Source organism: Hippopotamus amphibius, chromosome 6, assembly GCF_030028045.1.
Source record: "Hippopotamus amphibius kiboko isolate mHipAmp2 chromosome 6, mHipAmp2.hap2, whole genome shotgun sequence".
Classification (NCBI taxonomy): Eukaryota; Metazoa; Chordata; class Mammalia; order Artiodactyla; family Hippopotamidae; genus Hippopotamus; species Hippopotamus amphibius.
In genome coordinates this window covers 58,196,439-58,210,171 of record NC_080191.1, presented here as the reverse complement: position 1 = coordinate 58,210,171, position 13,733 = coordinate 58,196,439, and the positions used below count along the sequence as shown (strand labels likewise).

The window sequence follows — 13,733 nt, the reverse complement described above, 5'->3', positions numbered from 1 at the left end:
TTGACTGCAATCATGTAGAAAATGAATGGGGTATAAAGTACATGAGGCTAATTTAATAAAATGAGCTTTCTTTTCTTGTGAAATCTTTGAAGAAAGGAATCATTAGACAGAGACTTGCCTTGTTTTCACCCAGGTCATGAGGCATGTCAACTTGGAGATATGCCTTTGGCAAGAAGTCCTTAATTAGAAATTCCTCGAGAGCTTCTCCCAATAGGTGCTTCCTAAGACAAAAAGACAAAATAACTTAGCAGAAAAGCCCTTACTAAGGATACAACATCCAGGCTCAGGTGAATGAAAGAGAGAATTTGCCCACAGCAAAAGACCAAAGCTGTCAGGATGGGGTGCTGGATTTTGAATGAAAGTCTCTCCATCATGTTAGTAGTAAGTATCATTTTTGTTATTCAACTTTAAATATATACTTTGTATATCTCGATTCTTACTGTAACTTGTATAGGAATACTAAATAACTTGAAGTATTGCTTTGGTTAAAAGACTAAAACTTGTTACAGAACATTCAGTAGATACATTTAATTTACCCTTGCAGAATCATGTAAATCATTATTTTTAAAGTCAAGTAGTTTGCTTTTGCATCATGTATGAATGTTTCTCTAAATTGAATGAAGTCTTTGAATTTGACGGTGAAATTGGAATATTTCTAGAGTACTTTCCGAGTTGTTTTTAAGGATTTCCTCCTTCTTGACATCATTGACTTAAAACATTACAGCAATGTTGATTAGGATGGTTTTGTACTTTTCATTAAGCTCCTTAAAGTATACCCATGTGAGTTTAAAGTCTTTTTTTTTTTAATAAAGTTAACAATTTCTTACCATTATGATCACTGTTAAAAACTAATCTATGAGAAATAAGTGTATGGAATGATTCTGCTTGATACTGAGAAGCTCTTCATTTCACTTTAAAAGAAGAACCCCAAGAACCTCAAGTGATTTTGAATAGAAGAAAAAGTTGAAGGCAGTATTGATTGGTTCTTTTTTCATTCTGCTCTAGCTCTCATGGCTGGGAGTGAATTTATATCTGTTTATCGACACATTCTGTTGGTATGAAGAGGAAGAGTCTTTCCTTTATACACGAGTTATTCTGGGTGTAAGTAGATTTGGAGACTATTCATTAATTATCATTTCAGAAAAGAAAATGCGTTCAATTTTCCCTGCCTTCCTTGTTTTCACTGTATCTCTTTCTTGTGTGTTTATATATGAACAGTCAACACTGGCTTGGGCTCGAGCATCTGCAGTATGCCTGAATTTTAACTGCATGCTAATTCTATTACCAATCAGTCGAAACCTTATTTCATTCATGAGAGGGACAAGTATTGTAAGTACTAAATTCTTTGAAATAATTTCAGTTGTTATGATCTACAAGTGCCATTGAAAACAAAGTTGTACTTCAGTATGAAATTCCCAGTAATCCTGTTTAGATTGAGATTTGTTTCTTTGTGGTGAGAACACAATGACTAAAGCTGAACATCTGAAATTGGTGCGTCTGATTTGTCTTTTGCTTTTGCCGTTGACTCCCTACGTGACATTGGACTCACTGCTCAACCTTCCCCTAATGCACTTGCTTCATTGGAAAAGAAGAGCTAATAAGATTGACCTGACTTATGAAAATGGAAGTATCCTAACAGCTTGAACTATTACCATTTCTGATTAAAAGGAGATAAATAAGTAGATGGGCCAAATGCCACTAGAGAAACATCTCTCTGAGTTTTCAGCCCAGGAAAGCACAATCACTGTACATGGATTTTAGCATGTAAATTTTAACCCAAACCAGACACAATGGAGCATTTCCTAAGTAGATTTCACTGTGTTAGGTTCTTACCTTTGTTTCCTGACAAACAGAATAATGCACTGTATAGAATAATGAGACCTTCAATAGCCCTTCTATACTAAATAATTTATTGTATAATCATCTTCATAATTTTATGAATATTTAGATGTAGATGAATATAGAGCCTTTCTCAGTGTAATAAGGAATAATTTATAGACTATTGAAACCACATCACTGAGGCCATGGTCATCATCTTCATTTTCTAAATTAGCGGAGGCCTGATTATTAGCAGGTTTATTCTAGAGTTTTGACGTATAGCCAAGGAACTACTAACTCAATCACTTTTATTGAATTGAAATTTCAGCAAAGCCAGTAATAACCATTTGATTTTGCCTTTTTAATTAACGGCCACTAATTTTTGTATCATGTAGCCCCACCTTCAGTAATTTAGAGGCCGAGCCTGAGTCTTGCTCTCTTAACTCTCTTGACACTGTTATTGCTATGATTTTCCCTGAATAAGACTTTTAATTTTTGTTACTCTAGTGCTTCAGAGGACCATGGAGGAGGCAATTAGACAAAAATCTCAAATTCCACAAACTGGTTGCCTATGCAATAACCATTAATGCAAGTAAGTGCTTATTATTAATTGCCTGATTCATTTTATAATACCTCATGTTTACTTTATAGCTTTGTTTATTTCCTCCCTGCCAAAGACTCATCCTTAGGTAAGAGAAATCTTTGTCTTCTATCTGACCATGTAGAACCTTATATAAATGGATTTTTAAATATCTGATTTACATCCATGCAGTCTTTCCTACCAAGCCATCAATTTGTCAAGGAAAAGTTTATGAAACTTCATTTTCATTTGTGAATATAAGCTTGTTGATGATACCGTGGTAAAAAGCCACTTGAAGGATGAACACTTTGTTATGCAATGTAACTCACTTCGGAAATAAAATTGACCTATACTCAAAATCCCATTCAGCTGTAGGAAAATGACTATCAAATGGCATCATGGGCAATAAAAAGAAAAGCAAGATCATGTGAACAAGGTTCTCAATAGTATTGAGCTAGTGGATATAAAATGATCTTGAAAAGATATGAAGCTTTATAGGCATATAAACTGTTATCGCTATTTCTTGAATTCGAAAACAAGGGAATTCAAGATAAAGGCACTAGAAATTAGCATCCGAGGTCAAGGTTAAGCTCTGGAGAGCAAGAAAGGAAGAAGGGCAATAACCAACTGGCTTGAGGTTTTGTTGGACAACTAAGACCTTGAAATAAAAGTCTATCTGAGCAATAAAGAGTTATGATTCAGGGCTCTTTCCTTCAAACTAATTTAACTATAAAATGTTTTTCTCATTTGTTTTTATCCTCTCATGCATAAAAAATAGCAGAGTAAAAAGAACACTCAAAACAAATGTAGATTTAATTAAGCAACAAGACATGACAGACGGTGCCCCAGTGCCAATTAGCACAACTTTGGGTGTGTGTTGAGACAGGTGGGAGAGTTCCCCACGGGTTGTCTTCAATGCCAGATAAAACCAACTTGGGAAGGGTTTGCAAAAGGTCTTTGGAGTTTGTTAAGAATTAAGGGTAAAAATACATCATGTGCTAGAGAAAACCAGTGAAGGGATGGAGGAAAAAGAACAGGGCTAACTCATCTTTGTGTTCCAAGGCCTGCGATAGTGCAGAGTATATGTAGGTGCCAATACCCTTCGATGAATGAGTGAATGCAGGAAGGAATGAAGACTCTGGGAAGCAGTTTTCAGCTCAGAAATGGAAGTCTTTGCCAGCCCTTGAATATTATCTAAAATTAGAAGGAGGGTCCCCTGAGAGTGCAGAGTTCCCTGTCGGGGAGGTGTCTGAGTGGAATCCAGATTACTCCCTGGAAAGCACTTCAGATAAGGAATTCAAGCAATCTCTAGGCTCCCTCTAAATCTTAAGAATCTTTAATTCTGTATTAGAAGAGGAGATAAAACACAATGCAATAGCAGGAAGAATATGATCACTCTGCAATAGTTTTAGGGCAGAATTGGACTCTAAGAGAAAGTTATAAAGATATTACAGAGAAAAGGAACAAAAAACCCATAGCATTGAAACACATCAGAAAAGGAATCAAAGAATAAAGGAAAATATGTGTTATGCAATAGTTTTCTCCTTATACCTTTGGGTATGTATATTTCTTCATATGGAGTCATATATCAGTAGTATACTGCATCAGTGATATGTACTGAATGTCTCCCTCCCATGTGCAAGATACCCTGATAGGACCTATAACCTTCTGAAACTGGTATAGTCAGTAATGTTTTCAGGATGGAGTATAATTAATTCATAGGGACAGCAGTTGACTAGGATCAGATGACCAAGTTATTTTATACCCCTGCTACTGATGGGTTGCATAACCTCAGGTATGTTCCTTATGTCCTCCTCTGTAGAATTAAAAGAACAATAATCCAATCTCTTCATCCTTACGAGATGTGCAGACTAGTTGTCAGGAGTGGACCTCTTGGAAACCTACTGACTTCAAGGTCATTCACTGCTGCTAGTGCAAAGAGAATCAAATCCAAGTTTAGTATGGCAGGCAGGCCCCGCCCACTAGTGCTCCACCTAACCTCTCACCACACCCCCTTGCTTTTTCCCAGCTACTGGTGGTCCCTGAGCAGTCTGTGCTTTTGCTCTTGTTATTCCCTTTGTCCAAAATGCTTGTCCTCTGCTTCTTCATTGGGTGGTCGTTGCTGTATCCAGGATTCCGTGGCTGGCCAGCTTCCGCCTCAGCCACCAGATCTGGGCTGTTGGCCCTCCTCACCTGCGGGCCACAGCCACACCTCCTACCACATAGTACTATTTCTCAGACTCTGATCACCTTAAAATTTGAGATTGTGCCTTACATCTCTTGGCTTTCCTGGTACCAGCACAGAATAGGTCCTTAACAAATTTGGTCAAACCTGAGGATGAGTAGAGAAGTCAGCCAGCAGGCAAAAGAGATCAAGTGAATCAGTGGGGAAAGGTACAAGATGTGAGCGTGCAGGAGTTGCCAGGGAACCAGCAGTCATTTGGGGTGGACGAAAGATAGAATGTGGGCAGTGAAGAGATTCAAAATGATGCCAGTCATCTGAGATAATAAATTCACAGTCTGCTAGGACGGGACAAAGCAGGATGCTCTTTCTCCCTCTTTGCCTCACAAATCCCTGGAGAGAATCAAATATTCTCTCTGGCCCTCTTCTGCTTGAACCCCTACTGTTCGCCAGGCTCCCAAACCTCTCCCGGGGCTGTGCCAGCAGGGTCTGACTGCTTTTGAGCGCAGAGCGCTCCTCATCTCCCACCGCCATGGCAACCAGCAGTGCTGCGGTTGTTTCCATTCCAGGCAAAGGCAGGAGGGTGGGGAGAAAGCTCTCTGTTTCTCCCAAACCTTGACAAAGCAATTATTACATTTCACATTAACTAAGAAACGCAGCTGGCAACTGTGCTTTTAGAGAAAAAAAAAATGCTAAGCCCTGGTTTCATAGATATACCTTTGCTTTTCACATTTTGTCCTTCTGGTGTATTCGCTTGGGAGCAGCTGAAAATGTCCCTGTGCTTATTTTATTAGCATCGCCCATTATGCTGCTTTTCAAATAGCCGACTGGCTTAATAGAGGTGTGTAACCTTGGAAGAAGTGCATCCACATCAAAGTTTGCGTGCCAGCCTCTAATTTCTCATCCATTCCCCTATAAGTTGAACTGCAGGCTTTAATTGGTCAAATCATTAAAGGATGTAATTAGAGCTTGGTGAAAGTAGGCTGGGGAGGAGGAGGGGAGAGGCAGACAATGGTATCTATAATCAAGGGCATCACCGAAAATGCAGTGACAGGAACTCTTCTTTTTTTGGCTTCCTGCCTTCCTGCATGCCTGCCTATGATAAGAGCTGCCGGAACCTTCTTCAACCACTATTAAATCATTTTCAGAGCACTATAACCTCACTGGCATAAAAATCATAGTTTTGCAGCCTCTCCATTCTTATTAATGCAGATCTTTGTGGACTCTCTTGTCCACAGTAGACCTTGAGCCTTCCAACTGAGTAATAGTTCTTTGAGCCCAAGTTTCCTTCAAAGGGGCTTTGAATAGTGACCGAGGCAGCTCTCTCTGGCAAATTCAGCACCTTGCATCTGCTAGCTTCCAGGGATGGACAGTGACCCACCTGCAGTTCCTGATGAGTTGCTGATGAGTTTGTAAACCTCAAGAAACACAGCAGAGACAGGTTGAGAGAAGCGACCTCAGAATCAAGTTGCTCAGAAAAAATGATCCAGAGACCCCAGCACAGAGAACAGTCCCGGAGGCCCAAACTCTTCAGGACTTGATCCCAAAGGAATGGCTACTGATATAGTTCTGCCTGAGACACAGGGAGTTCCAAGGAGGCTCTCCCCCATCCTGCCTAACGTGATTTAATATGATTTACAAATGAGTGGCATGCACAGGGTGCCAGAGAACATGCGTATTCTTGCAGAAATTAGACCACACGTTTGAAAGTTCAGGGCAAGATTCTGGCTGCAAGAAACCTGGCCAGGATTTGTCCCAGGGTCCTTCTTTCTAAAGGCTGCTTAATTAGGAGGTGACTAACTCCAAAATGACTGTTATCGCTGACAGGCAGGCAGAAAGATAGCAAGAACTGACCATACTTCCAAGATTCTCCCTCAATTATACTCCCTTTTATCTCCTGAAAAAGAAAAAGAAGGAAAGAAAGAAGGAAAAGGAACTTTCTCAGGGCAACTGGCTCTAATTGCACCCTTATGATTTTTTTTGTTCACTCTTCAATAAAAGCTCCTTATTTGAACTCAGAAGTTCACACACCAATTAAATGTACATTGTAGTGTGTCCAAGATTGCGGCTCTCTTTTAACTGTAAAAGTACTTTGGTAAGAAAATAAAATGGTGGAAAGACCCAGTCATAGCATCTTCTAGTCTGGCTTTCGGGTGGGTTCTGAAATGTGTACCTCGGGCTCTTCCAAGGGCTTGACGGAAAGTCTCCAGAGGCACCATAAAGAGAGAACTCGTGTTGCTGGTGACACTGGATTTGCCGTAAGACTTAAGAAGCCCCTTTAAGACAGTGTAGATTTTGAAAACATATTAACACCTAAGTTTCATGTTTGTATTACTCTCATATTGGACTACAGCTCCGTTTTAGATGACAAATGTTCCCAGTTAATTTCAGATGGAGACACAGGGGCCAGACAGCTGGAAGGGAGCCTAGATATCACAGTTTAGTCCAATCCACCCATTTTACAGGTGAGAAAACAGGGACTGAAAGAAGTTAAGTAACTGAGAAATATCCTCTTCCTTATTCTCTCTCCTCCATGTTCATATCAAATCTAGTAACATGATATGATTTTGATGACTAAGAAAGACAAAAATAAAATCATATCACTATTTTATCACATACTTGAAGCAACTGTCACTGTAAACATAGCATGGCTATTCATATTAAAATAACGAAAATGTATAAAGGGAAGAATAGAAAATATGATGTCTGGAAAAGAACAAAATCAGTATCTCCCCTGGTATCTATCAAGGCCCAGCATCTTTGGATTTGGCAACTGAGATGCCTTTGGTTCCAAGCCAAGATCACAATAAAATTGGGGTCTGCTCTAAGAGGAAATAAAACATTTAGACAAATAAAATGGGCATAAGCAGTATTCTTTCTGAGAATTCCTGAGATAAGTAAAATAAGATATTCTACGTTTTATTTTCTACTTGTGAAAAGAAAACAAAATGGAGGTAGCTGGAGCAAAGGAACATTTAATACATGAATTTTAAAGTACACTAAAAAACTGGAAAGAATAGTTTTCAATATATTCCCTCAGGAGCTACCTCTTGAAAAGCATCTTAGGTTTTCTTATACTACTTCATTAATTTCTTCAGCTCTGTTATGGGAAACCTGGCAATAGGAATAAATAAAGAGTTCGATATCTTTGCTCATTCAATAAATGTACTTAAATTTAGCTTATCAGTGTCAAATTCTCATGTGGAAATCAATCTAAGAGCAAATAGATTGTGATCAACAACTCATTACAGGGGAGAAAGAAGTTATAGAATGTAAACTACAAAATACCTAGAATTTATTCTGTGTTCCCTTTCTGACCATCACGTGTGGATTATGTAACGGTAAATACATCACTTAATTTTTTGCTTGAAGCTTAGTATCTATTTCTGTAAAACGGGCACAGCTCATCTCTGTCTGGTGTGCTTTAGTTCACAAAGGGAGAATTGAAGAAAACTCAGAGCAGAGGAATGAGATAAAGGGATAAAATGTAAAAGGAATATTTACACCCACCTACAAAGAAGACTCCAAAGGTCATAAGTCGTCAAAGTCGTATAACTTAAGACTAAGTCATGTCTTAGGAGCTATTTGACTCTAGATTAAAGATGTGAGCTTTTCAAAGAGTCTAGCTAAGCCCTTAGGAGAAATTCATTTTCAGTAAACTGTAAGGTATAACAATTATCAATTTGTGAAAAGAAGCAATATAACTTAAAGGTCAAAAGATGGGGCCCTGGAATCAAGCAAACAGAGTTTTATCCTACCTTTGCCATTAATGGACGACAGGTCCCTCAACTTGTCATATACGGGTCTGTAAAATGGGAATGATATTAATACCTGAGGATTACATGAGATCACTTGCCTAAAGAATTTATAACAATGTTTACAGGATAATAAGTATTCAATATATGTCAGCTTTGAGAAGTATTACCTGTTTTTCTAAAACTTTAAGATACTTATCAGAAAATAGCAATTTAAAATACTGGACACGGTTTATGTTCAATTTAGCAAATTTTATATACAGCATATTGTAAGAGACTGCTGCCAGGTAAGCTTTTCTAGCCCTGTGGATGCTGAGGCCAAACAAGGCAGCCCCTTCATAGACATGGCCGCAGATATTGACAAATACAAGGAACACATGTGCAAAGACACTGCCTCTTGGGTGCTAACCTCACCAAAGCCGTAAGGAGACAGTCAACATCATCATAGACTCAGAAACACTATCATGTGCTTTGCCTTCTTAAGTGAGCTTCAACCAAAAGTATATTTGAAATAGTTTCTAACTAAAAGGCTATAGAAAAATGCGCAAAAGCAGGGAAAACACTACTCCAACAATGTTGCACACAGATGGACGCTCTGGCCCCTTCTCCCTCTCTGTAACCTCATGGTCCCTCGGTGAGTCAATGCTAAGTCCAGGCTGGTGTTATGCATGTTGCCAGGCATTGAGGTTTCAAAATGAAGGAGTCTTGAGGGGTCAAAATCCATCAAGAAACGTAGGTATAAATAAATACTCAGAACCATAATTTACCATATTATCTGGGACATGTCAGCAAGGTATCATCCATGCCTGTAGAATGGAAGAATCCTTGAGAAAACAACTTTTGAATTGGGTGTTAAAGCATGAGGACTGCTTTGCAAGGCAGCAAAGGGAATGGCTCTGTTAAAAGAAACTTAGGTGGCAGAGAAAAGCGACTAAATAGAAGACGGCATTTCTAAGTATATCTTCTACTAGGACCACAGGAGTCAAATGCCACCAATATTTACAGAAATTTCTGCTCTTCCTTCTTCTCTCAGCCCTCACGCTTCAGCCCACAATGTACAGCCATGCAGGACTCCAGAATTCACCCACGACTGTAGAGACTTATGATAGTAGTAGCCTCTGCTGTTTTTTACTGTGGGTGCAGAAAAAAATATATCAACTGGGAAATTATCTATATTCTGGGTAATGAATTCTCATTTCACACTTGAATCTGATCCCAATGGCAAGTATCAACTGGCCACCCAGCAGGGCTTCCATTGGCAGGAAAAGCCTCAGGATGTCTTCATCTGGATATTGTGACTGCTGGCTTCCCTGCAAATTTCAGAAGACAGGGAAGAGTAGCATCCGGCACAGACTCCTTAGGCTAGATAATGCTGTGATCTGAGCTTGTTCGCTTCATTTGGAATTTAGACATCACCAGTTCCCAGAATTAAAAAGCTGAATTGTCTTCTTAAGAATATACAGAGAGGTTTAGTTCCACAAATACTGACTTACTTCAGTCCGCTAGGAATAATACATGCAAGTATATGTGTGTACATGTACATGTAAGTGTATATATATATATACATATACACTAAAATGTATAAAGTAAGAATAAAAAATATAAAGTCTGAAAGAGAACAAAAACACTATCTCCCCCGGTATCTATAATATACATCATATGCATATATATCAACATGTATGATATACAGTATTCTAGAAAAATGCTTTCTGATTTCTTGGGAAAGAAGATGTGTGTGTGTGTGTGAGATCTTATATATATATATATATAGGATGGAATATATACATATATATTTAGCTTATATACCATAATATGTTTATAATTAAATTATGGTGAATTGAAATTTACTTTATGTCTTAATATAATTAAAATGAATGTGATGAATCATACAATATCTTTGGGAGTATTCAATTCACTTCATTCAAGACACTAGGAAAGATGCACAAATTACTCTTCCTTAGATATTACAAAAACCAGAACAGAGACACTTGATGAGATAGGCATTGAGTTTTTGAATAACTGCAAAGGAAGAAATCCACATGGCATGTGTCCCATGTTGTGCCCTGACCTGCAGCCATCCACATCGTGGCACATTTGTGTAACCTGGAGCGCTACCACTGGAGCCAGGCGCCGGAAGCAGAGGGACTTGTGGCTGCCCTTTCCAAACTTGATGACACCTCAAATGAGACCTACCTCAACCCCATCCGGACCTTCCACACAGTGAGTTCTCCTTGCATGCCACCTTGTTTCTCATCCCCCAGATTCTTCCTTTTCTGATCTCTTTATCAGGAATACTGTATTTCAAAAGCTTTTAATAAAAAAAAAAGCTAGAGAGATGTTTTTGCCAAATGCTAACATTAATTTCACCTTTTAAAAAAAAGTGTTTTTTTCCTGCCATCAATGTGGGTAAGAGGTTATGAGCAAGAAGAACAAACTGATGCCGCTTAATTAGTTTATAGCAAAAAATAATAAATACACCTAAACGAGAAATGCAATAACCTGTTAAAACCCTAACATTTACATTTTGTAAAGTAGCTCATGATCAGATATTTTTTGGCTGATATTTTAGAATCATAAAGTATGTGAAGTGCCATCTAAATTCAGGGATGATGAGTTGGATGTCTTCATTTTCAATTTGCAAATTGTTTTCTGGAGCCCTTCTCCTGTGTCATTTTTGGCACACAGGTGACTAGCTAGTTTGCCAAATCTGATGCTGAGCAGAGCAGCTAATTCCATAATGAGACCTGTGTGGCCAGTGACATCATTCATGCTAACTAGCTGTGTGCATATGTGGGAAACAAAAAGAAAACCCAAAGTGTAGGCGCAGAAATCCACCTGTAAGGATTGACATTTCTCATCCTCTATCTCCTTCTTCCTGATTGATCTAAACTTTTGCCGTGTACTACCTACTGTATTGGAATATGTATTCAGCATATTGACCAAGCTCACAAATCTCTATTGCCCAAGAAGAGCTTAAGACAATACTCTCTAAAATGGAAATTTCTCCATTACCATCTGGGCCGTCTCTTTAAGTGACCCTTTTGCCCACACAGCCTTATTTGAAGAAGAAAAATTCAAAGTCTCTTTTTGGGGAAATTCTTCCATATCATGTCCTCTACTCATCCTAAGATGATTTTGAAAATCAGCCCATTGATCAGGTAGAGATACATCTTCTTAGCTGACAACAATTAGAAGCTACAGATGCTCTAAGCCTCTGGGAATGGATTGCTTTTGCTGTACTCATTTGAGCTGTAGGATTTATCTGGGCACCTACTGGGGTTAACTCTTTTCCCCACTAAGGCTCTGGAAAATTCATTGCTATACATACCCGAGAATGAATCTCAACATTTTGAAGAGACTGTATAATAAATAGCATTTATTATAAATACTTTTAAAGCAATTTAACAAGATGATTTAGCTACTCCCCATATGGTTATTTCAAAATTTTAGAAGCAATATACCATGTAAGTACTAATTAAGTTCAGGAAAACCTCTAATTTAGGATATTTAGAGAAAGATGAGTATCAATAACACAATGTGTACATTACATTATAGAGTATTTCTAAAGAGACACAGTGAAATTGTTTTAGATGAACCATTGCAACCAAACCAGTCTATAAATATGTCACAACAGGAGGGAAGGGGGATTTGCTTTAATAAGCAAAGAAGAATGATTTGAAATTAGCACATCATATGATGTAAATGGATTTCTAAAATGCCTGAGTACACTTGAAAAAAAAGTCTTGTAAATGTTTTAGACATACCCCTTTCAATTTTATTTTCCCCGTTTGCCCTATGAAGAGAAAATAAACAAGAGAAGAGTCCCTGTCCAAATTACCTTGAGACCTCAAAGCAGCCAAAATTAATGAGATTTTACTGACAAAAGATGTCATGTGAGTTTATTGAGTTCATGGCTGTCTCAAAGATAGTAACACAATGTGTGAGTACTAATGACTTGGCCAGAATATGGGACACTCACAATAAAAACAAAATGCTTTGTGATTCATATTCTAAAAAGCTATTTAACCATCCTCTACCCTCGCAGGGCAGAATTCTGGCCTTTTGGCAGGGTCTATCTGATAAGAATAGCTGTATCTTTATTGATCACCTAGGATTTACAAAGCCTTGTTCCAAGCCTCCTGAGGTAGCTTGAAAGAAATGCAAGTCATGGTCCTTCCAATTAAAAAGCGAGAGCAAGGAATAACTGCCAGGGGAACAAGTGTGCAGCTGCTTTATTAGGAATGCCCCTGAGGGACCTCCCCAAAAAAGTGTTTATTAATGTTAAGATACAATTAAGCATGGCAATTCTCGGTTTTATTTTAAAAATTAAAAACTTGAAATTCGGCTTTATTTTGCAGTGTTGTATCTTAACATGCATTTTCGTATACTGTGCTAATCTCAACTGAACATAATAAATTTGACATGTCAATTGATTTATACAGATGGGAAAAAAATACAGTTAATGAAATGGCATTGGACAAAATTTGAGCATAGTGAATTTCCACCCTCAGGTGGAGCAGAGGGAAGGGCAAGCAAGTTCCCTTCTTGAAGTGCATGTGTACCCTTTTCAGGGCTAATGTGCTTCTGATTAGAACATTCTGAATTGCTCCCTGCTTGGACTCTCAAATATTGATCCTAAAATGCAAAAAAATAGGACTGAGACGTTAATGTTCTGGTGTTTGTGTCTTTCAGAACCTAATCACTGAGTTGCTAATGACAATCGCGGGCATTACTGGCCTGTTGATCTCTCTGGCTTTGATCTTGATCATGACCTCTTCCACCGAGTTCATCCGGCAGGCGTCCTATGAGTTGTTCTGGTACACACACCATGTTTTCATCATCTTCTTTATCGGTCTGGCTATCCACGGGGCAGGGTGAGTCTTTACAGCACTCAGTGTATAAGATTGTATCTCTGGGACCCTCAGAATAGTCTAAGAAAGTCTTTTGGATGGAGGAACGTAATATGCAGGACTAATGGACACACAGAACGTATGAAAAAGCACATTCACTATGCCAAACACCTTTTTAATAACGCTGAAAATAAGCAACATAGATGGTGAAGGACTATATTTTTCCTAGCTAACCCTGTTTGGGAGTCGTGACACGTGTATAAGAATTTTAATGAATGCTGGATAACAATAGATCTATGTTTCATTCAGAATCTATTTCCACAATCCAGTTTATATGGGATTAATTGGCATATATATTTTTGACATCCAGATTTGACTTCTGCTTAACCAAAATCATCCACTAGGAAACCCAGTGTGGGGGAGGGGACAGTGTGAGATGGCCATTCTGACCTAGGCTGTGCCACTAGTCATTAGCGTGACCACGTGCAAGCCTTTTCAATTCCCAAACCTCAGTTTTTCCATGCGACCTCTAGGATTCCTTTTTGCTC

At 38.5% G+C, this 13,733-nt stretch overlaps 1 protein-coding gene across 1 annotated transcript in view; it reads left to right on the top strand.

Moving 5' to 3' along the window:
• The first annotated feature begins 336 nt into the window (after positions 1-336).
• NOX3 (NADPH oxidase 3) overlaps positions 337-13,733 on the top strand; it is a 58,016-nt gene continuing 44,619 nt past the window's right edge. Inside the window, exons 1-6 of the mRNA XM_057739548.1 lie at positions 337-381; positions 1,006-1,101; positions 1,219-1,329; positions 2,326-2,410; positions 10,410-10,555; positions 13,028-13,209. Of these exons, the coding sequence (XP_057595531.1) occupies positions 337-381; positions 1,006-1,101; positions 1,219-1,329; positions 2,326-2,410; positions 10,410-10,555; positions 13,028-13,209 (665 nt within the window). The remainder of the gene's footprint in view (positions 382-1,005; positions 1,102-1,218; positions 1,330-2,325; positions 2,411-10,409; positions 10,556-13,027; positions 13,210-13,733) is intronic.